Source organism: Drosophila yakuba, chromosome 2R, assembly GCF_016746365.2.
Source record: "Drosophila yakuba strain Tai18E2 chromosome 2R, Prin_Dyak_Tai18E2_2.1, whole genome shotgun sequence".
Lineage (NCBI taxonomy): Eukaryota > Metazoa > Arthropoda > Insecta > Diptera > Drosophilidae > Drosophila > Drosophila yakuba.
Window position 1 is genome coordinate 18,642,621 of NC_052528.2, and position 24,868 is coordinate 18,667,488.

Consider the following 24,868-nt stretch of genomic DNA (forward strand, 5'->3'; position numbering starts at 1 on the left):
ACTTTTGTGATTTATATTATTACAGGAATAATAAATAAGACATATCAGAAGCAAATGATTTATTTGTATGAAAAATTAGAAGTTTTCCAAGTTGCTTAACATTAAGGTTATTTTATTTTAGAAATATGTTAGTGTGTGTACTTTTTTTTTAATTTTTAATTTCTTCAAGTAGACCCCATCCATCCGATTTAGCCATAAAACAGTCAACTGGGCATTTCCACTCCGTGCACCGCTGGCGTGGAAAGCTTTTCTCTCTCGCCTTTTTCGGTTCAGTTTCGTTTTCATTTACCGCTGTCCATTTCAGTAGTAGTTTTCGCGTCGGCCGCAGCACAACGAGCAAACGGAAACCGGAAACGGAAGTGAAAGCGAAAGCAAAAGCGCAAGCGAAAGGCAGTGGCTCCAAAGCACAGTTAATCGGGCAGAGAACCGAATGCACACAACAGACAACAGCCAACTGAGAACTGAGAAATGAGAACTGAGAACCGAGCGCAGTGAAGTGTTTGTTTTCACCGTTATCAGTGGATGCACGCCTTTCCAGCCCTGATTGCGCGTAGGGATCGGGCCAGAGATTGGGACTGGGATTCCGAATCCGCATCCACATCCGATTCAGAATCAGAATCCGTATTGTATCCAGGAGCGCGACCCGCACGGAGGAGGCGGCGAGCCGGAGAGGCGTGTCACTAGCAGGTGGCTGAGCCGGTTAACCAGAGACCGACGGCAAAAAGTAAATAAAAAAAAAAAAAAGAAACTTGCAAATTGTGTGACAGTGTACACAGCCGTTGATGGCTGGTTTGTGTGTGTTTTGCAGATTTCAAGCGTGCCGCGAGCTGTTGAAACTTTTGTTTGTCCACTGCAAAAGAATTTCGTCACAGTTATCATTTGTCTAAAGCAATTTGTTCCTTTTCATATGTAACAGATAGTTGGAAACTAGTTTATACGCAAAGTTACATTGTAATTAATAATATTATTGATCTAGACAAGCTATTAAAATGCTCTATGGCACTTTTATTATTTTCTATCGATTTACGACTTGAGTGCTTGTCACTTTTTTCTCAAATAATTGGCAAACTATTGTGAAATTATCCATGTTTGGGCTGAAAAATACCTTGGTGTTAAATTTCAAAAAATTTCTTTTCTGTGTGATTTTGTGACAGTCGCTCAATTAACAGTGAGAACTGAGCAATGAGTACTGAGTCCTTTGCGGCTCTTCCCAAGAAGGCGACTGAATTTTAAGCCAATTAAATGGCGAAAATCAGAAACGGAAGTGGGGGGAAGTGGGTGTGCGATGAAAACGCAAATGAAATGGAATGGAAAATGGCCTAATGGACTCTGTCAGCCAGCAAACTCAACCTGCAAAGCAGCAGCACAGCTGTGGCAATTAAAAAGTAATTTTAATGCTCCTGTTTCGTTTGTTTGGCGAAAACAAGCAGCGAATTCACAATTAACCTGGCTGTTTTTGAAATTTTTGTGTGGGTTAATACCTCGCCCTTGCACTGCTGTAAATCTTTTTCATTTCTCAATTTCCCCTGTTTTATTTGGCCATTCGAACCATAGCGAGTCGCACGTACCACGTTATTATAAACAAATCGTTTTTCACAAAGAATCCCACGGGCAGCACACACACATGCAGCCATAGACATACACATATGCATATCTTTACATACATATGTATGTATGCATACAGACAGATATCCGCACATTCACCGCAACTAGAACAGGTCAAATGAAAATCGGATCGGCGGCAAAATGCCCGGAAAACGTAAATGTTCGTTTAAATTTAAATCCGTCGCAACCACAGTCGTCGCATTGCGTGCATTGCTCCTCCATGTGGCAGTACATCTAGATATATATGCACCGATTCTATATATATATATATATTAATACGACTCGCTCCGCGTATTTGTGGACTTGCACGAAGTCGAGCAAAATGCCGCAAAGTTTGACCGATTAAAAATGGAAATTTCTTCATCGCTGAAAGTTGCTTGTGCCTGTGCTCATTAGCGATCTGTAAATAAACAAAATTTCATTGTAAGCGAATGAGTTTACGCCCAAATGAACACAGCATGAGGAAATCGATCAAAAAGTCTAAAAGTGCGTAACAACGTGAAGTTCTCTCATTATGTTGCTCCTAATAATCAGAAGTGTGTACACAACGATAGCTAAATTTTGAGGATTCAATAAAATTCCTGCCTAACACGATCATAAAAATTTAATTTGGAATATTATGTACATATATATGTAATTTAGCCATTGGTATTGAGGGTATCTCATTAGTTACCAGAAACGAAAGAAGCATTAAACTGTTTATTTTACAATGTTTTTCTTGACTATTTTTCTTTGTTTTATAATTTTCAAACTTCACACACTCAACTGCGCATAGCAGAAAGAAAGTAGAACATTTTCCATTTTGGTCTTTCATTACTTCAATTATTTTTTTATCAGCTCCTTTATACTCGCGAGCTTTAAGCTGAAAGTAGTACTCAATTAAAGCCCACTTTAGCCCCCCATCACGCGCTTAATTTTTTATCATCGTCCTTGGCAGCCTGTTTCCCTGATTTCCCCCCTCCCCATCCTGCACTCCTTTCATCAGCGATCTTCCTCCATCCTCTGCATCCCAGCATAGCTGTGGAAAATCTCGCCGAAATTGGAGTCAAGTGTTTTCCCTTATTTTCTCTAGCGTTTTCTTTTTTGTTTTACAGCCAGGACATAATAGCATGCGCCCGCCCTTTCTCTCGCCCTCTCTTTCGCTCCGAAACGTTTCACTTACACACACCAGTGCTCGGACTTGTTCAAATATACACTCTGCACTGGGAAAAATTTCTGGATTTTTCAGAGTGCACTCTGATTTTCTTTAGGCCTAACTAAAATGTTTGTTCATGATTTGTTGACTTAAAAATTGAGCTCACTTTCTAATTTAAAATTGTAACTTAAAATTTTACTCAAAATACACCTAAGCTTAGCTAGATATAAATTATGAACTCATTTTAAATTGCAGCTGCTGCGACACGCACAGATAGGCTTTATGTGTCACTTTGAGTGGCATTATTGCTCATCCGCCATGTTGGCTTGCCAGTTTAGTCATTAGTTCCAGGTCAAATGTTGACTTTCGAGCAGTGTGCACCGGTGTAAAAGCTGGAGCGCAGCACACACACAAGCCTTTGCCCGGTATTTCCCACTTTCCCTACCCCTTTCCTTTCCTAGCCATTCCTATCCATTCCTTTCCTTTTGGCTGTGCCTCTCGGCTTTCGGGCTTCAATTGTAGCGGCCAAGTTGACCTTTTTGTTAATAGCGCTCACACACCGCGCCACACGCGACTACCAATATGCCGGGCTGGGAATATATGGCGCGGAGGCATGGGAGCATTGGAGCATTGGAGCATTGTCTGCGCAGGAATTGGATGTTGGCACAGCTGATTGATTTATTGTCTGCCCGGCTGACAATCCTGAGTCCGCCAGTTGGCAGCTAAGCCAAACAGACGCGCCAAATGTCAAAGGAGTCCCTGCGCCGCAGAGTATGCAATAAAAAACCAGAAAATTATCAACTGACGTGTGTGCGTTTGTTTGTTTTCATCTGTGTGTGTTCCTTGTGTGTGTGTGTGTGAGCGAGAGCGTGGCTTTGTGCATGTGACGTCGTTATAATTAAGAGCGTTGGCGAAAGCGAAACCGAAAGCGAAAGCGACAGCGCGTACTAGCCGCCATTTTCGTTTAACGATAACTGCTTTCACCTACTTATTTTCCACTGCGGGAATGCATGCACTCGCTCCCCAATTTTCACAGAATTCCAGCACCAGGCAACCACCCATTTTCACCCAGTTCACCCAGTTTAACCCATTCAACCTCCACCTGTCTGCGACGATGCGTCAGCTCTTTGGGGCTCTGTTTTATTATTCCCCCGTTCAATTAGCAACACACTTTTTGAATTTTTAAATTTAATTTCGAATTTGCGCTTTACCGCGTCAACACAGTTTCACATATCTGTACATTCGGTTTCTTAATGCTACACTCTCCAGCTTCATAATCGCTTCATAAGTTGTTATTTAAATTATAAATGGCAACATGTTAATTTAATTTCGTATTTGCACACCCTTTGCAGCACTTCAGCAGATATATATGAACTTCATATTAATATTCAAGCAGTTATCACGTCATCCTGCTTGGTTTTCTTTCAACGCCTTAATGAAATTCTTTTCTTGGGAATTTTGATAATTTAATTTCTTATTCAGAAAGCAGTCATGTCGCTTTTATGCACTTCTGTTGGCCGATCTCCCGGATATTTCATTTGCCAACGAATGAAACACTCCGGTTTTGGAATTTGTAAGCTTTATTTCTTATTTACTTCGTTTTGCGTTTAAAAATTATCATTTAAATTGCAAAGCGTGTGCGCTCACTCATTACACATTCTCTCATGGCTGTTGCTATCTTGCTACCGAAAGCCCCAAAAGCATGCCAAAGTGTATGCCAAAAGTTCATAAAACTTTTAAGGGTCTCTCGACCGACAAAAATGAGACATAAATGCATAAATTTAATGAGTATCGAGCGGTTGCCCGTCGCTGGCCAGGGGGCGTACATGAAATCGGTGGGCGTGGTCGGTGGCTGACCAAAAGATAAGAGTGTCCAGTCAGCGAGAGTAATCCCAATTATCCTTGGACAATGACAGCTGCTAACTGGTGTTATTTACTTAAGTGCAAGCAGTCATTTTTCTGAGATATGGCGAAAAGTTGAATGGCACTCGACAGCAATTTGATGTATTAAGAGATTATCGCTCACTTAACCTAATACTCCAAGTATTAAGCATAAAGCTGAAGAAATCAACTTTTAACGACCTTTATGAAGTGCTGTATGTTTGGTTTGGCCATACTTGCAAACATTTAATAAGTCTAACTGTGTGCAACTTTATGTCGCCTATGTGCGCGCACTTTATATGTTTGAAGTAATAGAAGAGATTTGTAGCCAACATCGATTGCAGGTCCCATTAGGACTTTTCCTCTTCAATATTGGCCATAAAACATGGGTCCCTTTTTTTACAGACATTTGATGGCAGTTCTCCCAATTGGTTTTTCGAGCAAGTGAAATCGGACACAGTCCGCTGGGTTTCGTTATTTCTTTGGAATGCCAGTGAAAGGACATGTTTCGTTTTGTGAGAAGTGCAAAATCAGAGTAAATGGCGCCAATAAACGAGTTTAAAAATTTACACCATCAACAGGTTGCGGGGTTAAAAAACTAAAAAAAAGCAAAACCAAAAACGCAGACCGCACATGTTGACCACATAGTTTCCAGCCGTGCATGCTAATCGAAAATCTGAAAACACAAAGGGAAATTCTCCACAAAACTTATGCATGATCGGAGCAATCCACAAATTGAATTGTCTGATGCAGATGAAACATGGATTGAATGTGGGATTATGTATAGCACATTAGGTATGCGTGCGTAGTCTGTCTGTGTGTGTGTTCGTGTGTGTGTGTGTGGGGTTAGTTTGGGTGTGTATTTCGGAGCTAAGGTTGTCCACATGGCGTATGCGCAATGCCAATTAAATTCGAAGGCAGAGCCCCAAAAAGTATGCAGCACATAATGTAATTGCGTTTCGTTTCTGTTTTCTTTGCTTCGATCTGGTTAATGAATAACGAATGAGTCGTGTTCGCTTAATTGTGATTGAGTTGAGAACACAGCTCATTATAATTAATGTAAATGTTGCACAGAAACACACACAGACACACACACACACAGTGGTTAGTGGTATAGTTTTTGCACAAATATATGCGCATATTTTGCCGCAAGCCATTAATGCCATTCTGATTTATTGCAGCCTCCTCACAGCCAAAAACATTGGGCCATAATTAACCGCAAGCCGAAAGCAGCGCCGAGGAAAAACAAACGCCAAAAATTGAATCAGAAAAATCACAGGTCGCAGAAAATGCGGGCCAAGTGCTTTGGCAATTATGCCGGAATTGTTAACAAAATACAAAGTGTAACAGACTAAATAAAATTGACAGCAGAAAACCGCAGGAATTACAAAAGGACCAAAGCGACAGGCGACGACAGGTGGTCGCTTTTAAGGCCTGTTCTCCCTGAATTCATTTCGTAGATATATATTTATATATATATATGTGTGTGGTTTAGTAGGGCCGAAAGCAACAGAGCAGAAGAACCCAAAACTCAAACCCCAAACCCAAGCCCAAATTGAAACCTCAATAGAAACACACAATCGGAGGCAGAACAAAAACTCACTTAGGCTGCCATCCAAATCAACGGCTGTCAGACAAAAAGTCGCTTTTTATTGATTTTTATAAAGTCGAGCAGTAGCAGCAGCAACAACAACACCAAAAAGCAATGAACAGCAAGGAATAATAACACAAGCCGCAGAAGCAGAAGCAAAATAAAAATAAAAAGAATAAATACAAAAACAAAAAGCGAACGCAATGTGAATAATTCCCCAGTTGAACAGAAGCGAGCACGAAACGGAAAAACTACTGCTGCTATATATCCCCACTCACACCATTCAGCCCACTCATCCCACTTACCCAACTCCCAGTGCACAGTGCCCCCCGCCCTTCCAGATCCCCAACTTTATAATATAGCACACTATCGGAACGTTCATCAAATGCGATACTATTCGATTCCGATTCGATGACGATTCAAACCGGAGACACCGGAGAGACGGACGCACACGGAGCCCCATAAAAATGTGTTATAAAAATATACACGCATAAATTCCCCAAGCTCCCCCTCCCCCCACCACAACCCCCGCAAGGACATAAATACACGGGAAAAACTTTTCATGCAAATGTCATTGACAAAGTCAATTAGCAGAAAACGGAAGCGCTGCAGCTGCACAATTGAAAATTTGAAACTCGATTAAAGGCATTAATGCAAAAGAAAGTGTGCTGGACACAAAGCAAGACTGATTTTATGTTTAGTTAGATTATTTTAAAAATAAACCCCAAAAAACAAAATAAGGCAGAGCAACTATTTTGTGGGAAAAAACCCGAAACTGCAACAACGAATTAGCCAAGCGGAAACCGTAGCAAGGAGGTAAGCCGCCCACAGAGAAAACAGGGAAAGTCCCAACAGCAGCAGGAAAAACAGGAAAAGCAAGAAAAACAGCAAAGCAAGAAAAACAAAGCGACCGCCAACAAAAGCAAAAGCAGGATTCATTCGAAAGCATGTTTGTGCTCATAGCTGTGCTGTTTGTTAACGCTTGCCTAGCGGGTGAGTACGAAGAGCACATCCCAAGTCCCTGAGTTTAGGGTCCTAAATCCTCCCAAAGAAGTCGTTATAATTTGGAGCAACAATGTCATGTCCTGCGATACCTTAACCCTAAGCAGCTCAAGCTGTTGACACCAGCAAAACACCCTTTGCTTTGGGCTCAGCATAGTGCTCCATCAGCGATTATTCGTTTGCCCAACGACTTTTAGACGACTTTTAACCACCTCCTTATAAGTTTTCTCCAGGGTCATTCACTTCAACTTGGGTTTATCTTTAGCAATGTCTAGCAATCTAACTACTTCGTATTTATTGTCTTAGATATGCAGCAAGCTATAAAAGAAATTCAGGTCAAGCCAATTGATATTTTATTGCAAATGTTCTCTTTTACTTGTTCTCTATTGAAAACCATCTAATCAGTTCTTGTATATCTTCAGCTTTTGCTATACTTTTATAGACAAGTAAGCAGTCAAATTGAAAATACATTTACCAAAGCTGCATTTAGAATATAGAATTCAGGTCAAACGCCCAATAAAAGCATAAAATAAGATGTTTTCAGCATTGAGATTTGTAGTTTTGGTTAAGCTTCTAAATAAATTAGAAAATTTGTTTAAGCCGTAATGTGTTATCCCCCAGCTTATACAAAATGAATGCTTGGCTTAGAATGTAGAGTATTTCCAAACAACCAAATAATTCCCATTAAATAACAATCTAAATCTTGACAGTTTGAAAAGCATCCGAAGTGGTAAGAGACCCCAAATGGTCAATTGATAAAAGATTGACAACTCGAGTGACGAATGTAATCTGCTTTGAGGGCCAAGAGATATGGCGAAGAATATACGCAAAGCTCCTAATTTTATGACACAACTTAAGGGCTGACGTCTTAACGATACGGCTCAAACCAAATCCCGTAAATCCCCAGACGCATAAACTTGACTAGTGTTTGTAATATAAAGCACTATGTGCGAATATATGTGTATATCCGTAGCACGGGCATTTACAGTACGATAATGGCATAATAACAAGCAATTATCCCTATAATAGGCACCATTCCGGCCACGCCGGAGAACATAACCGTTACGTTCCTCACGCCCACGGCGGTCCGAGTGTCGTGGCAGACGCAAATCGATCTGAAGGCACATCCCATCGAGAAGTACATCGTGACGTACAAGCCCACGGACGACAGGTAGGTACCACTAACAAAGCTAAAACTCAATCCGCCGGGCCACTTGACGGCCACTGTCCAAATGACGGCAAAGCACACTCACTTACCATTCAGTTGACGGGCTTAAAGGGGCTTTGAGCTTCTGACGGCTTCCAATTGCACGGCCCAAAAGCATTGGCCATATTTTGTTAACTGCGGAGGGGGGTTTCCAGTGATATGATTTATTTAAATTGTAAACGCTACTCAACTGCTTATAAATTCCTTGATAATACTACCCTTCGACAAGGCTTTTCACCATTCATACACTCAGCATTATCAAGAAGCAAAAAGTAACTTCCTCCCATTTTCTCGCCGTGTAAGGCAACTGCAATTGCATTTATGCAGACCTCAAGTGGACAAAGGAAAAACTCTGCCTGCAATTGACGCCCCATGGAGTGAGTTCTGGGGCTGTATGCGGCTTGTGGGCGTCAGTGGGCGGAGGGGCGTGGCAGCGGTCAGTCAAGAGGCCGGTCTGTCAGTGTGTGTGTGTGTTTGCTTGGCCATGAGCTAAATAACGGGCCAAGTTAAAGTAAACCCAGGGAGTGGGTGGGAATGGCCTTAAGTAAATGGGAGACTTGGGGCCAAATTGACCGCGAGTGCGGGCCCAAAGAAAAACAAAAGCGCCGTGTATTTGTAGTCAAGTTATTTAAAACAAAAGGCAAAAGTGCGAGTTTCGTACACAATGCTTGGCCAACTTCTAAGGAATTACAACTCAATTTCCCTGGCCTGAACAACCAGCTGCCTCATACAAATTCCAATTATGCCCGATTCTCTTTAGCATTTTCAAGTTCATGGCAAAAGCGCTGCATAGAAAACTAACTGAGATCAAGACTTAAGAGATAAAATGCCCAAGCTTTTCATGAGTTTTATTGGCATGAAAATTTGATTGTAGTTGAACAATTTATCCGAACAATTTATCTGAACAATTTATCAAAGCAAAAACGACTTCAGTTCGTTCTCGATATTTATTTGTATCAAGTCCTGCACAAGTCTAACTCAAACAGTTTAGTTTTCACTTAATGTGTCCAATTAAACTTGAAAACCAAAATAAAGTGAAATAAAGAATGCTGGCAGTGGCACTTAAGGCTTTGCCGCGTGTGAAAAATGTCAATTTAAGAGCGCAGAACTATATTGCCACTCAATTAGCTTCAATTTGCGAGTAACTTGAGCTGGCAAAACTTCGAGTTGGCCAAGTTTGCCAGCTTATGTGGCAATATGGCAATGCCTTTGGCTTTGCAGCCATATTCATGAGCTGCGAGCTCATGTGCACTCATATGTCAGGGACTTTGCGACCGCGCTGGCTTCAGATAACTCCCCTGGCAATTCTCCCGATGATTTACCGAATAATGCAGCCCAGCTGCTGCCGACTTGCCAGCAGTTCAGCATTTGCCATCTACTATCCAACATCCTAGCGCTTTGCATTCCCATTTGCATTGCCACCTACTACATACACACGTCCCGTTCTCGCTGATTGCTGTTGCTCAACGCTCAACGCTCGTGTTTGCTGCGTGGCAACCGGAAGAGCAGCAACTATCCCCTGCACTGGAAGAAAATATTGACAAAAAATTTGTTCATATTCGCTTGCCATTCTGGTAGAAACATCAGTTCGGGATTGGGATATATCTTTACTTCCTAACTACTTTACTTTGAAACTAACTATAAAAATACTTTATTTATCATGAATTTACAATTTAATTTAATCTTCTTGAGCATCTAATTCTCGCAGTGCACTGAACGATGGCAGTGCGATGTAGCGAATAGCTTGCATATTTCGCCAGCAAACTAAGCACTTCCGCTCCGTGTAGGCCAAGTCGGGTTTCGCAGTGGCAGCTTGGCTTGGACCGGGCATTTTAGCCCGTTCGCTGCCACGGAATGCCGTCCGTGTAATAAGTTAAGTGCTCGGCTTTTGTGCTTCTCTGCTTCTCTGCCTTTTGACTGCAGTCCGACGAAGTCGACCGTTTTGGCCAAGGTGTTTTTCAATTTAATGGCCCGCCTTGCGTGCGTATGTGTGTGTGTGTGTGTGTGTGTGTGTAGGTGAGTGTTGGCCTTTTTCTTTTGGCTTTTGACTGCATGAGCGTGTTTTGTCTTTTACTGCCCGCCATTCCAGCACTGAGCAGTCATTTTGGCCCGTTGTTCTATAAAGTTCACGCCTATGTCAAAAATTTTATTACAAAACTTAGACCTCCTAGTGCTGGTCTGTGTGTGTTGTTATACCCGTTACTCGTAGAGTAAAAGGGTATACTAGATTCGTTGAAAAGTATGTAACAGGCAGAAGGAAGCGTTTCCGACCATATAAAGTATATATATTCTTGATCAGGATCAATAGCCGAGTCGATTTGGCCATGTCCGTCTGTCCGTCCGTCTGTCCGTCTGTCCGTCTGTCCGTATGAACGCTGTGATCTCAGGAACTACCAAAGCTAGAAAGTTGAGATTAGGCATACAGACTCCAGGGACATAGACGCAGCGCAAGTTTGTCGATTCATGTTGCCACGCCCACTCTAACGCCCACAAACCGCCCAAAACTGCGACGCCCACACTTTTGAAAATTGTTTTAATATTTTTTCATTTATGTATTGGTCTTGTAAATTTCTATCGATTTGCCAAAAAAACTTTTTGCCACGCCCACTCTAACGCCCACAAACCGCCCAAAACTGCCACGCCCACACTTTTGAAAAATGTTGTAATATTTTTTCATTTTTGTATTGGTCTTGTAAATTTCTATCGATTTGCAAAAAAACTTTTTGCCACGCCCACTTTAACGCCCACAAACCGCCCAAAGCTGCCACGCCCACACTTTTGAAAAATGTTTTGATATTTTTTCATTTTTCTATTAGTCTTGTAAATTTCTATCTATTCGCCAAAAAAATTTTGGCCACGCCCACTTTAACGCCCACAAACCGCCAAAAACTGTCCTTCGCACTTACACTAGCTGAGTAACGGGTATCAGATAGTCGGGGAACTCGACTATAGCGTTCTCTCTTGTTTTTTTTTTAGTTTTTGGTAGTTCGCTTCGTTCGTTCGGTCATTATTTATTAGTCAGTTTGTTTTTAATTTTTGTGTTACTTTCCTATCGATTTTTGTTGTACGAGTATTACATACTTCCGACTGCCAGTCATTATGGTGGGTGGTGGTGGGTGGTGTAGGGTGATTGGCGGTGGCTTCACTCTGTTCTATCTTCCTGCCGTTTTTCGAGTAAATTGTGTCCCTGAATAATGTATGATTTGTACATAGACACGTTGTGACGGTGAGTCGGCTCAAGCTTTGCCTTTGCCATTGCCTTTACCATTGGCTTTGGCTTTGGCTTTGGCATTAGCTTGGGCTTCGCCTTGGGCTCGAGCCCCCAAGTGAAATGGGCTTTTGTCGTAGACGTTTCGGACAGGTATACAACAGATATGGGCCAACACACACACATCGATATGCACTTGGCCGTGCACTGCGAGAAAATCTGCGGCTAGCTGGGCCCACTTATGTTGATAATATATTGAAAACGAAAGACAAAAATGTAGGTGGCATTCAATAAATACAAGAAATACCCTAAAAAGAGTCTCTTAAGTCTACGAACAACATGGCAAATAGTAAGGGTAACTAAATTTTCTGCCAGTGTACCATGCATGCTCCAAATTACTAAGTGGATTTATGAAATTCTTGACGAACAATAAGTGCCTGTTGTAGGGGGTGGGAGTTCAATACGTCCAAGCATGTCAAGCACCATCAATAACAATAATAATTAATAACAATTACTGTCCCAGCGGAGGAGGAGAAGGAGTAGTGGCACGAGGCGTAAAAAGGGGCGGGGCAGGACATGTGCTGGACAAAGGCGGAATAAATGGAAAGTTCCGATCAATAGGAAGCCGTGTGCTGGATTTTATTCACTATTCTTATCGGTGTTTTTAGAGCCAATTTGACATTATTAAAATTGAAATTGAAATTGAAATGCCAAGGCCCCACTGAAGTGTATATAGTACAAACATACATATGTATGTATGTGCATATATACGTAGATAGCTATAGTTGCTGTGTAGTTGTTGTGAGCGGATGAGATTTGAGTGTGCTTCCAGCTGCGATGACGACATAAATTTTCCAGTATAAGCCACAAAAGTGCACGGGCCGCGCAGTAACAGGAAATGGAATCGAAAGCATTGTGCCAACATAAACTAAACCTGATTTGTATATGGCATGTGTATGGCCAAATAAGCTGGCTTATTGTGCTGTTGCCAAGGAACTCGAGTGCTTGCGGTCGATTATTCCTTGGCAGTTATCAGTCCTGCCCCGAAAAGCCTTCATTGAACATTGATGGCGCCGGCCAATGGGGCGTATGCGTATTTTTAATTGAATTTTTAAGTTCAAAGGTGCAAAGGAGCCGTACGATTGTCACAAAGCGAATCAAACCAAAAATGCTTGGTTACATTCGAGGCAACACATGACGGCTAAAAGTTATGTTTTTTTTTTGTTTCAAAACCAGTCCCATGAAAGTTATAAGTTATTAAATAACAACAGAACAGAAAGCCCTTCGTGCGAGTACACATTTGTATATTTTGTGTGACATATTGTATGCATACTGCGAAGTTTGAGTAACGAATGCGAAAGTTGTACGGCCGTCCTGTAAGCTAATTGTTTATTTATCAAGCCGGAATAAACCGGATACCGCTCACAAAAGGGGACATTAAAAAAAGAGAACAAAATAAACCCGGCCGAAATGCATATCCAGCCATATTTCTGAATATCAAATGAATTTCCAGAGCCCGTAATTTCAGGCCGTAAAGTTGGAAAGGGGAAAACCGACGAGAAAATTAGAAACTTCCTTCCTTCCTTTTTCCTCTTTTGCTTTGGCAAAAGGAAATTCGCTTGCATTTCTGGTGGCCAGCCAAAAGGCCAAGGGATCCACCCAGAAAAATGCCAGTAAAACTGCTGCCATGGCGTGTGTTTAAATTGTGTATAATAAGCGGCTTCCTCGCCGAAATTTAATGCCAAAGAGTCGAGGAAAAGGGGAGCTTAAATTTGATTTCCACCCAGCGACGCCACACGATGATGAAAACTTTAGCGGCAAAACTTTAGACAGCGCCTGCTGCTGTCACATGTGGCAGCCTGGAGACAGGATGGGAGTAGGACTAGGATTAGGACTAGGATGGGATCGAATGGCCGCTGTTTGCCCAGGTCGGCCAATTCGGCCCAATTCCAGTTGCCCTGCGGCCCTGCGGGTCTATTGGCTGTATGCAAATGGATGCGACACATGTGGCTAATCAATTATTTAGCAGTCGCCGCCGGCGGCTTCGAATTGAGAGCAGTTTTTGCGCGCCAGCCAGATGTGAATTCACAATGCGTTTATGTCCTTAATTCGTATCAATTGGCAGGGTTACTCAAAGGTCATTAGAGAGTGTTGTTAGAAAATCCTATTAAATCCCATTTTCCTGCTTAACTTCATGGCCTTTTTATGTTAGCCACATATAAGCATCTAATTAGCTAGAATATTTATCGCTCACTATATCCGATTTATTTTTCCGAAACAAAAGGTGGAGAAAGTAACAAGAATCTATTGACCTTTGCACCGAATGGCTTGCCCCATACAAAATCATTATTTCTGCTTACGTGCATACTGATTAGATCAGCAATTATAATCGTGTATGCTAATAAAAGTTCGAAATAGGGCTCTCTATATACGAGTATAAATATAAAATGATACTTTTAACATTAAAGAGTATTCATGGAACGCCAGCGAAAAAACAGTTGACTTTGTGATATTCCAGGCATTTTTCTAAAATGCATTCCGCCGTAAACAGGGCATCATTAGAGCGGCCAAGCGACATTGTTTACCTGTGTTTTGTTTTTCCAACATTTACGATTGCTTGTTTGGCGTTTGGTGTTTTTGCTTCGTCTGCTCGCGAAATGGGGCATACTTCTGTTCTCTGTTTTCTGTTTGGGCTCCGTCGCCACCGGGCGCCATTGGGGGGCCATTGGGTGGCTCACATAGTTGTGTGTGAGAGCGGTGGTTCTGCGTTTGTTACACGTATGAATAATGAATCATTTGTCAGGCGCTTGTAGTTGCTACACTCGCAGCAATGGAAGCCGGTGCACAAAAGGCCAGAAGTCTGGGCCACTTTTGCCATTGCCCATTCCCCACTCCCCCCGCCGCTTGGGGCATTCGCCAGTGGGCAGCGCGACACTCCGGACACGCGGGAAGCAGGATCTTTGGTGGGGCGAGGTGGTTGGAGTGGTTGGGGTGGGTAATGTGAGCTCAATTGGCAAATCTAGGACATGTTTGGTAGCTGCGCTGTGAGAAAGTGACAAAGTGAAATATTGGCCAATGCTGTAATTACCAACACGGACCGGCCTCATATTTCACGACTGAAAGTTGGTTCAATTAGCACACACACACTGACACACGCACACACATGTGATTGCACAATCCTGGAACCACCTACACACACACACACATATTAACCCCCCGCAACACCTCCCCTTAGCTGCCGTTCGAGAGTGGTAATTGAATTAATTTAAGTTACAGGGTTGTACAGGACGTCGCCGGCAGCAGCGAGGCCATTGTCCTGGATCGCCTGCTGCCCAGCACACAGTACTCCCTCGTTGTGACGGCCATCTGGCAGGGCAAGAAGTACCGCAGCCGCGGCCAGATAAAGTTCAAGACGCTGGGTGAGTATCCAAAGGATTTGCATCTCCAGACATGGTTATAGTTACTCGATTTCCATACCAGATCTGCCCAAGAACACCTCGCAGCAGGACTTTCCGCCGGGCATCTATGGCAACGGGAGCAATGGCGGTCGCAATGGCAGCAACAATGCCAGCATCTTTGGCGACGACGTGACCTCCACGGCCACCAACACCCTGACCCATGGCACCACCAGGGAACTGCCCACGGTGAGCACCAATGATATCCAATTAATTCGCATTAGCAATGGAGATAATTGAATTTCGGCTATTGGCTTTAAAGTCAATTATCTCCATAAGTGGATTATGAGCTCAAGTTCAGAATACGCATTTAGGCATGTTGTTGTTTAAATACTTGATGCTTTGCTGTGTTCCTGCTTTTCTGGCGCAGATTCGTGGCGTGGAGATCGGCATTGTGCTGATCGTGCTGATGGTCTGGGCCGGAGCCATCGCGCTGTTTTTCAACCGGTGGGGCAAGATCCGGATGCTGTTGCCCTACCAGCCGGACTACAAGCACGAGCAGCTGAAGGTGCCGGGCACGGGCGTGTGCAGCGCCAGCGGATGCAATGGACAGCACTCGCACCAGGTGAGTATCGCCTACCGGGGATTCTTCTTGCTATCCCAATGCCGCTTTCGATCCCGATCCCGATCGGGGAGGTGGAGGGATGGATGATGGTTGTGCGGGTTTCTAGGATTACTCGGAGCGCTGAGCGTTTGGATTTTCGCGAAGGAACTTATCTCTGTTTCATTTTTTTGTTATGCTTCATTTTTAGAACCTACACCCCGATTTCTTTGTCAAGGTATTCAAAAATAACAAATTCTTCCAATTTACTTATATACGAAACAAACAAAAAATATCTTTGCATTTTACTCGCTTTTTTCTATGCATCAATTTAAGTAAATAAATATTCGACTCCTTTTGAACAAAGTACAATCACTATTTCCTTTCTAATCCGTGCACAACCCCGACCCATTTCCCAAGTATAGACTGAAAACCACGTTAAATATTTTCCGAGAATTAAATCCTATTTTCCTATCAATTGGATACCTCTTGCCAAAAGGAACTCAAGTGGTCCGCTTATAATTCAGCTGGTGATTTTGATTCAAGTTTACTGATCACTGAAATGTGTTTATACCTTTCTCCTGTAGAAATTCGACCTTTTCAACTGTTACTTGTTTTGATTTGCTTACCAAGGTAGCACGTGCATTTCGCATTTATTTTAGCTTTCTTTTCCGTAGGCTTATGGCACTAGTTTTCGGGGGCATACTCTCTGGATTTGACTTCATAGCTTTCGAAAGGGTATGCGTTCTTCGGCTCGCCGATGTGAACTAGCGATTCCACCTAGATTCAATGAGCTCAGGATGCGCTATGCATATGAGAGCACTTCTAATTTATAACTCGTACTATCCACATTCCATAGATATACGAACGAACTTTTTGAGCGCAAGTATTAGTAACTAAATTAGTACATTTTTTTAAATCAAAAATTAACAATTAAAACCCATAATTTCAAACAATTAAAGAAGTTCGTTCGTCTGTATCCTAAATGCATTTTGCGGTTTTGGTTTCGAGCTTTGCTGTTCAGGTGGGCGCTTTCCCGAGATCTCACTGACGAAACATTCCCTACTTTCACTTCGCTCTCGCCTGCTGAACTTGCTCCTGCTCCTGCTCCTGATCCCGCTCATGCCGCTCTTGCCGCTCTTACTGTTCCCGCTTCCGAACTTTTGATTATTGGTTGGCCCTGCCCATCACCCCACCCCGCCGGACACCACAAACAGTGCTTGCCGCGGTGCGAGGGCTGTGGTCTCTTTGACCGCTGCTTCCAGTATCCGCGGAGGGAGCTGGAGCGCGACTGCGGCTGCCAGTTTGCCCTGCTGCACAAGGCGGATGTGGAGAGCTAGCAACCAGCGCACCGCGAAGCCTCCTCGGCGGCTGTGAGCGCGGCGTCCAGCCACGGTCATGGCCACAGCCATGGCACTCCGGTCAACACCTATGTGCGCGGTCCCAGCGTCGATAATCAGTCCATTGTGGGCGCCAATGTGCTGGAGAATGTGGACAGCCTGGACGGAGGCGAGGCCGTCGGGGACGACAACATCGAGGTGGAGGGCGAAGACGTCCTGGACAAGGATAGAGAGGATCAGCAGCTGCTCCAGCGGGCCAAGGAGCCCGTCCATCGCATACTGCCACTGCAGGCGGCGGGTGCCATGAAGCAGCGCAAGTTCGCCCAGCAGCGCGGCATCCTCAAGAATTCACAGGAGCGCACCTTCGTCGAGGAGGACGAGGTGCTGGAGGCCAAAAAGCAGCTAATTCTGCGTCGCCGTCGCCTGTTCAGCCACTATAGGCAGTACGACCAATGGCGGAGGCGGCAATTCAGCTACGATCCCAGCTACTTTCGCCCGCCTCCGTTGCCGCCTCGAGCGCTGGGATGCGCTGATCACCAGCTGGGCACCATCATGGATGCCAATCCATCCGCCAGTGCCGGACGAAGGAGACGCCAATACAGAAGGCAGTACTCCTGTGCGGATCGATCGCGGGAGGGATCGCGCGACAGTCGCGGCTCGTCGACGATGCAGCTGCAGATGCAGAAGTACCACAGCATGGTGGCCAGCGACACCATCCACACCGAATCCTCGGTGCTCAACCACAGCAACTACAGCGAGCCGGCCAGCGTAAGTCAGCCAGCTAGTGTTGGGTGGAACGACCTCACAACTGGGTGGCTCCCTTTGGCGAGGGAACAGCACATGGTCATGGTCACTTGGAACAAGCTTAGTTTGAATTCACATTCGGTAATTGGTTTTTACACTTCTTCTGGGCAGCTTATCTAGCGTTTTGAAATAAGAGTATTAAAATATTTAGAAAGTATTTTAAACCTTTATTACTCATACGCACTGTTGACATTTTCCAATGCAAGTTGGGCCTGTGCTTGCTCACTTCTTACCTTTTGATTGGCTAAATAAGCATTTGGGCAACTGTCGTTTCCTCGCCAAAGGTAGTGCCACCGATTTTGTCCACCAAAGGAAGCAGGATGTGCCCAACACTAGCCCCCAGCACTTGCAGCTTGTGGAGCACGTTCACATGGTTTTGCCTGGAGTTCGAGTTCCTGTTCGATTTCAAGTTCGAGTTCGAGTTCCACTTCAGATTGCAGAACGGAGCACCAAATCGCACCACTCACCCATCAATATTAATCACCTTGTACAGATTAGCAGCTAAACCCACTGGATGGAAACGGCCCACACCCGCTCACTTCTCTCTCACAGCAAAATCACAAATCGCAAATCGCAAATCGCAAATTGCAATCCGCATCCGCTTGAGTCCCGGCTTCGTGTCCTGTACTGCAGTAGTTTGTAGCCAGGCTGTAGATTGTCCATCGCTTGTCGCTTGCTCCTGTTCTTGTTCGTCCTTGCTCCAGTGTGGCGGGAGGTCCTTGGTGCGGGCTTATGTGTGTTGTGCGTGTGAATCCCCCTGTTGGGTACTGTCCCCTCTACCGTCTCCTCTCTATCTCTTTCTATCTCTCTTCCCTCTCTCTTGCTCTCTTGCTCTGCTCCTTTTGCGGAACGCAGTTCGACAGCAGTGAATGTGCCCACCCACCGTTGCACTGCAATAGCCGCGTAAGCAACTGGCCGGAGGATGCGGCATCACCCAGTTGAGATCCTTACTGACCTACTTCTCATTGCAGCACATCCACATGCTGGCCGAGGAGCACTCCACCTCCATTTCGGAGCGCTGCACCCGCAGCCGGATCAACTCGGCCATCTTTGTGTCCTCGGAGGGGCGTGGCTTCGACTCCATAGAGTTCCTGCGTCGCCACGGATCCCAGAGTGTCCTCTGCAGGAAGGCCAAGAGCGCCGAGAACATTACGGACAACGGAAGAAGGGTGAGTTAAAATGAACTAATGATTGGAGCTATATTCCTTAACTACAACCAATGATTTGCATTTGCAGAGGAGCCTGCGACCGTGGCGCACCGACGATGAGTCCTGCAAGCAGCAGCACCTCTCGCAGGACAGCAACGACATCGAGCTGAAGGAGTGCGGCGGCGCTGGAGGAGAGCTGCTCCGGCTGCCGGTCATCCACGATGGCAAGCAGTCGCCCACGGCCGTGACCAGTCTGCTGGCGCGATCGGCGGCCATAACCACGGCCAACATGATTGTGGGCAGCATTTCGCTGGAGGCACCACCGCCGTACATGCAGGACGACGAGGGCGATACGCTGTCCACGGCGGCACTCATTCACAGCGATGCTGATGCCGTGGTTCACGAGTCGCAGGACTCGGCGGAGACGGTGGAGGAGCTGGTCCATGTACCGCTCCTTGCCAGTGCCACCGCCACGGCCAGCGTTTCGGCCTCATCCTCCCCCAGCATTGCCATCGAGGCCAAACCGCGCGTTCTGGTGCACCAGCGATCTTCGACCGCCTCCTCGTCGCCGCACAGCAGCCCCAAGAACCTGGGCAACCTGGGACTGAAGATCGTCAAGCCGAAGATAAGTGCCGTGCCAATGGTTTCCGTATCCGGTCCCTCGCCGCCCATTGAGAAGCCACCGCTGGCCGAGTGCTTGTAACAAATGGCAGCCGAAACATTTATCTAAGCTCGCACTGAAGGCAACTGGACCCCGGACCCCGGACCCCGGACCCCTGCTCCTGGATAGCCCTTAAGAATTCCCCAAGCCGCAGACAGAGTAACCCAATCCAAATCCTATTTAAATAATCTGAGACGAGATAGTTGAGACGGAGAAAGTATGCCAGCTGCTCAAATAAGTGTTTCGGTGAGAGGCTTTAAAACGTAGAATGCAGAAAACAAGGAAGTGCAAGGACGAGAAGTAGTAATAGGATAGAAAAAACAAAAGAAGATACTGTACCAGTGGTCATCACCCGGCAAGAAAAGCTTTGTATATTCAACAACGACTGACGTATACACACATATGTACATTATAAACGAAAACAATGGAAAACCTGTAGAACTTTATAAGTCGATTATGGTGTATGTGTGTATGCATACCTATTAACTGATAAATCAGCTTTAACAACAAACAAGTAAACTATCAGGCTTTAATATTACGACGATGATGAATTTCTGGTTTAACCTAGTCCGTAGACTCACCTAGCTGTTGAAACTATTAAATCGATTCTCTTTAATTCTTCTCCTATACATATAGCCAAAACGAAACACAAAACACTTGGGCACCACCACTCTTATACACGCGATCTATATAGATTTACCAAATATATACATATATATTTATACACCCAGTAAGATTAGTTATGTGCGTCCAAGAGCCTTGCACGGATCAACAGGGTTTCACTTCATGATATTAATGATCCTCGAAGAAACCCGGATAGCAGTGTGATTCATGCCGGGCTCCACTTCGCAGCTCCAGCTCCGAATACCTGGACACCTGCTATACACTTAGCTCTTAGCTTTAAGACAATGAAATCACATAGTCCAAATGTTACAATGCTAACATATCAAATTCTCTACTGTACCCACGACCAAAGCGAAACGTTTGAAACTGTAACTAGTCCATAATTAGCTTTAAGCATCCTATTACATGACTATTAACTAGACGTAGAGTTTTTTGCAAACGTAAGTGCCGTGGACGACTTCTGAGTGTTTTTGAAACCAGACTCTTACGTGTATTCCGTGTAGATGTTTCTGTAGCGCGTACCCTATACAAAAGTGTATATCTCGTTTTAGGCGAACTTATTGATGGATTTATAGAAGTTTATATAGGAACAATACTATAGGAATCTATGGCACCAAGCCCATTTGCTCCCGCTCACTGTTTTAGGTAGTCTCTTTACATTTTAGTTATGATACTCGAAATTTTATCTATCCACGTACGCGTTAGACACCTGAGATCTATCCTATCCAGTTTGTTTCAAGAATGAAATACAACAATTGTAAATACACATGCACTTGTACCTACATCAACTGAAAATCCTTTCAGTGGAACACAAAACGTTGTTATTAAGGAATTGTCAATTTATGGTCCAAAGCTACAATAAATAGATCATCATTTGGATGGGTCAGCAGTAAGCTTAACTAAGTTCTAGTTTACGTTCAATTCGCTAACACAAAACCAAAGTAAAACTGTGTGAATGTGTATTTTTGAAATCAAATAAATGAATTACATAAATGTAATCTTTTCATAAAGAGTTTTTCGATATTTTCTCAAAAATCGCACAATGATTGCCCTGGTCGTAGTAGCTTTTGATTAATTGTACCTCTTGCAGCTGGGACACCAGGTTTTCCAGTTCCTGCTCCTCGAAGACATGGTAGTATCGCAAATACGTGGTTTTCTGCTCATCCTTGGTCTTCCATGGCACCAGAACGTCTTGCTGCTGGAACTCAGTGCGATTAGTGTGAATGGGAAGTGGGTTATTGTTGGGCAGCTGCTGTTCCAGTTCCTGATGTTGCCTCTGACGCTGCTGCTGTTCAGTGGTACGCTCCTTATTCACTGCCTTGTTTTGTCGAAGATAGGTCGACTTCTTATCATTCTTCCGTTGATCCTTGGCCCAAACGTAAACCAGAGCACGTCCTCCAGGTCGGAGCACACGTGCCATCTCCTGCAAGGCGGACAATCGACGCTCCTTGGTGGCCAGGTGATGAATAACAGCTATACTGATGCAGCCATCGATGCTGGACGAGCGGACGGGCACATTGAGACAGTCGCATCGAAACACATTTTGTCTCTTTCGACGACCTACAGCAAGTAATCCCTGCGCTCTGTCGCAACCAACGGCCAAGAGCAGCGGGTTGCAGCCCAGATACTTGCCATTGCCGCAGCCAATGTCCAGCACCACAGATTGGGGTTCGAAGGAGTCTAGAAATTCAGCCACTTGTGGCCAAGGCGTGTGGCGCGTTTCGCTAAAGTGATCCGCAATCTTATCGTACACTTCGTGGACATTCTGTTGCTCCAGAGTGACGGCCTGAGCAACCAGTGATGCGGTCAATTCCTGTGGCACCTTGGTTTGTTGTGTGTCGCAAAGCGCGGGATACGAGCAATCGCAGGGACCATTTCGCAGACGTCGAAAAGTCAATGAAGTTCTCTTGCCGCGGGCTTGAGTTGTCAAACCGCCAGATGCACTGGGCACCACATCAATGTGTTTTGGTCTGATGCCGTGTGTCCAGTCGTAGCGAGCTTCACCTGACATTATGAGCAAGGATCGGCGCGGAAGTCTGACTTGAACCTGGTCATCTCCTCGCCGGAAATCCATTACCACGTCGGATTGCAGGGACAGCGAGAGAATGGGATCCAAGAAAGCACTGTGTGTGTCCACATGAGGAGGAATGCCATGACCGGGTTCGTATTCATTCACTGTCAGCTGGTCAGGAGAGCTCCAGTCCCAGGTGGAAGCGAAGTTATCTAGTCGCGGCCACAGAATATCACAGGCCGATGGTATTGACTGCTCTAGAGGCTTTGAGGGATCCACATTATTGCTACCGTAAAGAAACTCAAAGCCAAAGTGCTTAACGTTTCGATGCTTAAGAGTTCCCGTGACTTCGGAGGTTCTGCCATCCCCACCAATGGCCCTCAACAGTGTTGACTCCTCCTCTTCGCTGACAAAGTCAGCAATTACATGAAGACCATTGGGAAGAGGCTTGTTCCACTCACTTTTTCCCGCATTGGCCGGTAATTGCTTTACATAGCTGAGGTAGGCGACAGCTCCCTGTTGTCCAATGGTCGATATGTTGTGCATCCCCTCATATATGTGCTGGGAGTCCTCCAAGCTGGCGCAAATCAGAAAACAGTACGATTTTCCCGGCAACATGACGACTTGAATGACTTTTCCACCGGTCGCGGCAGCCTCCATAAGCAGACACTCCTCGGTGAGTCCATTGCTGAGTCCCACGTTGAGTATCGCCAGGTAAGTGGTGGGTTCATCGCTGGGAGACACCTCGCAGTCATTTTTGATTATTGCAAGACATCTTCGCTGCTTTTTATCCGCCTTTTTGGCCTTGTTTACCTTTTGCTGCGTTTCCTCAACGTGCATTTCGCGGCCAGTGTGTACACCCCTTTTCAATGTTTTTAATTATCTGAGTAAGTCGGCTTCTGAATACCCTTACTTGCACTGGTAACGCGGTATTATAGTAGCTTTGGGAAAAAAAACAAAACATGTAGTTATACTTGGAGCAAGCGCTAATGCAAATGCCAATATTTGTATTGTTCACTAACCTAATCATCTAACACTAGTTGAAGTTGAGAAACTAATAGTACAAAATCGGGTGCGTACACCTCTGGCAGTCTACCAAACCCGGTCAATCATACTGTTGTCCTGGGGCTTCTGGTTCATGGTGGTCAGTTGCTGGTGATAGTTGCGCATCTGGTTGCTGCGACGTGGCTGCGCCAGGTACTCAAACATGCTCTGCAGGTGCTGGGACAACATCTTGCTCAAGTCGCTGGGCATGGGATCCGTCCAGAAGAAATCGTGGTTCAGAGCTGTGTCTGCATCAATTCGTTTCTTAGGATCGAGGGTCAGCAACTTGTCCAACAGATCACAGCCGGTTTGATCTTTGACATACGGACGCAGGCGTTCCTTGACTCGACGCTTCTGGTTCTTTGGCAGCTCAATAGATTTGTACAGCTCCAGCTCCTCCACTCCCGGCCACACGTCTGGTGTAAAGGAGCCGCACAGCTGCGAGATGAAGGTAAGCTGCTGCTGCTCCGTATTGCCTTGCATGATGGGCGAGCGAGTCCACATCTCTGCCATTATGCAGCCGGCTCCCCACATGTCTACGGGCGGACCGTAGTTGCGGTCACCCAGCAGCAGCTCCGGTGGCCGGTACCACAAGGTTACAACGCGATTGGTGTAGCGATTCTTACTCTCGTTCTTTGGAATGCTAAAAGCACGGGCCAAGCCGAAATCAGCCAGTTTCAGGATCCCATGCTTGGTAATCAGCACATTGGCAGCTTTCATGTCTCGGTGCAGGATCTAGTAATGCAAATGGATACAAATACATGTAAAACCAAAGCTTTGCTTTATGTTATGACTCACCTTGTTGCTGTGGATGTAGTACAAACCATTCAACAGCTGCTGCATAACCTTCTTGATCTCGCCCAGGCTGAACTTGACGTTCATGTTGGACAGAAGACCAGCCAAATCGTGTTCGCAGAAATCAAAGACCAAATAGAAGGTGGATCTGTAACCATTCGTGGCGGTGGCCTTGGTGCGGCAGATCTCGATCAGGTTCACCACGTTCTCGTGCTTCAGCAGCTGAAGGATGCGGATCTCTCGCAGAGCCGTGATGGGAAACTAGGAGAGCACATATATAAATTAAGAATTCCTCTCTTAAGATGATGCTTATCACGCACGCCCTCCTTTTCGTTATCCATCAGCACCTTCTTCATGGCCACAAACTTCTTGTTGCCATTCTTCTCGCGAGCCTTAAAGACCTCCCTGAAATAGAAGGATTATGGTTTAGGTGTTCAAAGTTAGTTATCACCAATTTAATGACTTACCCAAATGTGCCTTGGCCAATTTTGGCCACCTTTTCGTATTTGTTGCTCTCGTCGCAGTAGGGAAAGTCGTAGTCCTCGATGTACTTCTGTTTCTCCATCAAGGACATCGTGCGCGACGAGCTGGAGCCCACGTTGGAGGGCGTCGACCCTGAAGGCTGCTGGAGCATGTGGGACATGTGCGCCATGGTTAAATTTGCCTGTATTTGTACAGTTTTCACAATCCCAGTTCCGCGAGATGCCGACAGTCGAAAAGAAAGAAACCAGCAACAATTGGTGTTGCTACAACTGTTGGATTAACTAATACTGGTGTGCACACACTGCCGATGCACGTCGATAAGAAATCGATAAG

General features: G+C 45.0%; 3 protein-coding genes across 8 annotated transcripts; 1 reads left to right on the forward strand and 2 right to left on the reverse strand.

The window, feature by feature from the left end:
• Positions 1-290: 290 nt before the first annotated feature.
• LOC6531291 lies at positions 291-21,200 on the forward strand. Of its 6 annotated transcripts, XM_039373050.2 has the most exons (10): positions 295-724; positions 5,803-7,205; positions 8,244-8,385; positions 14,900-15,048; positions 15,110-15,273; positions 15,455-15,649; positions 15,837-15,863; positions 18,625-18,672; positions 18,741-18,938; positions 19,006-21,200. In XM_039373050.2, exons 2-10 carry the CDS (start codon positions 7,160-7,162, stop codon positions 19,618-19,620), a joined length of 1,584 nt encoding a protein of 527 aa, XP_039228984.1. In that variant the 5' UTR covers positions 295-724; positions 5,803-7,159; the 3' UTR covers positions 19,621-21,200. The 6 variants fall into 6 exon arrangements, with proteins under 6 accessions (XP_039228985.1, XP_039228986.1, XP_039228984.1 ...); XM_015195745.3 differs by lacking the exon at positions 15,837-15,863 and having other exon boundaries at positions 297-724; XM_015195744.3 differs by lacking the exon at positions 15,837-15,863 and having other exon boundaries at positions 298-724; positions 14,906-15,048.
• Positions 21,145-23,090, reverse strand: LOC6531292 (alkylated DNA repair protein alkB homolog 8). Its single transcript, XM_002092060.4, has one exon. It carries the CDS (start codon positions 23,051-23,053, stop codon positions 21,206-21,208), a length of 1,848 nt encoding a protein of 615 aa, XP_002092096.1. The 5' UTR covers positions 23,054-23,090; the 3' UTR covers positions 21,145-21,205.
• A 91-nt stretch (positions 23,091-23,181) lies between these two features.
• Positions 23,182-24,821, reverse strand: LOC6531293 (cyclin-dependent kinase 9). The gene is made up of 4 exons (XM_002092061.4): positions 24,520-24,821; positions 24,373-24,457; positions 24,056-24,313; positions 23,182-23,992 (listed from the first exon to the last, which is right to left on the reverse strand). Exons 1-4 carry the CDS (start codon positions 24,702-24,704, stop codon positions 23,306-23,308), a joined length of 1,215 nt encoding a protein of 404 aa, XP_002092097.1. The 5' UTR covers positions 24,705-24,821; the 3' UTR covers positions 23,182-23,305.
• Positions 24,822-24,868: the final 47 nt, after the last annotated feature.

Bases quoted from the DNA above. Each gene is read 5' to 3' on its own strand.
- LOC6531291 (XM_039373050.2), top strand. From the start codon at position 7,160: ATGTTTGTGCTCATAGCTGTGCTGTTTGTTAACGCTTGCCTAGCGG. The intron at 15,049-15,109 runs GTGAGTATCCAA...TTTCCATACCAG, and splicing joins GATAAAGTTCAAGACGCTGG to ATCTGCCCAAGAACACCTCG. The intron at 18,673-18,740 runs GTAAGCAACTGG...TTCTCATTGCAG, and splicing joins CGTTGCACTGCAATAGCCGC to CACATCCACATGCTGGCCGA.
- LOC6531293 (XM_002092061.4), bottom strand. From the start codon at position 24,704: ATGGCGCACATGTCCCACATGCTCCAGCAGCCTTCAGGGTCGACGCCC. The intron at 24,314-24,372 runs GTGCGTGATAAG...GTGCTCTCCTAG, and splicing joins TGGATAACGAAAAGGAGGGC to TTTCCCATCACGGCTCTGCG. The intron at 23,993-24,055 runs GTGAGTCATAAC...TTGCATTACTAG, and splicing joins ACTACATCCACAGCAACAAG to ATCCTGCACCGAGACATGAA.
- LOC6531292 (XM_002092060.4), bottom strand. From the start codon at position 23,053: ATGCACGTTGAGGAAACGCAGCAAAAGGTAAACAAGGCCAAAAAGGCG.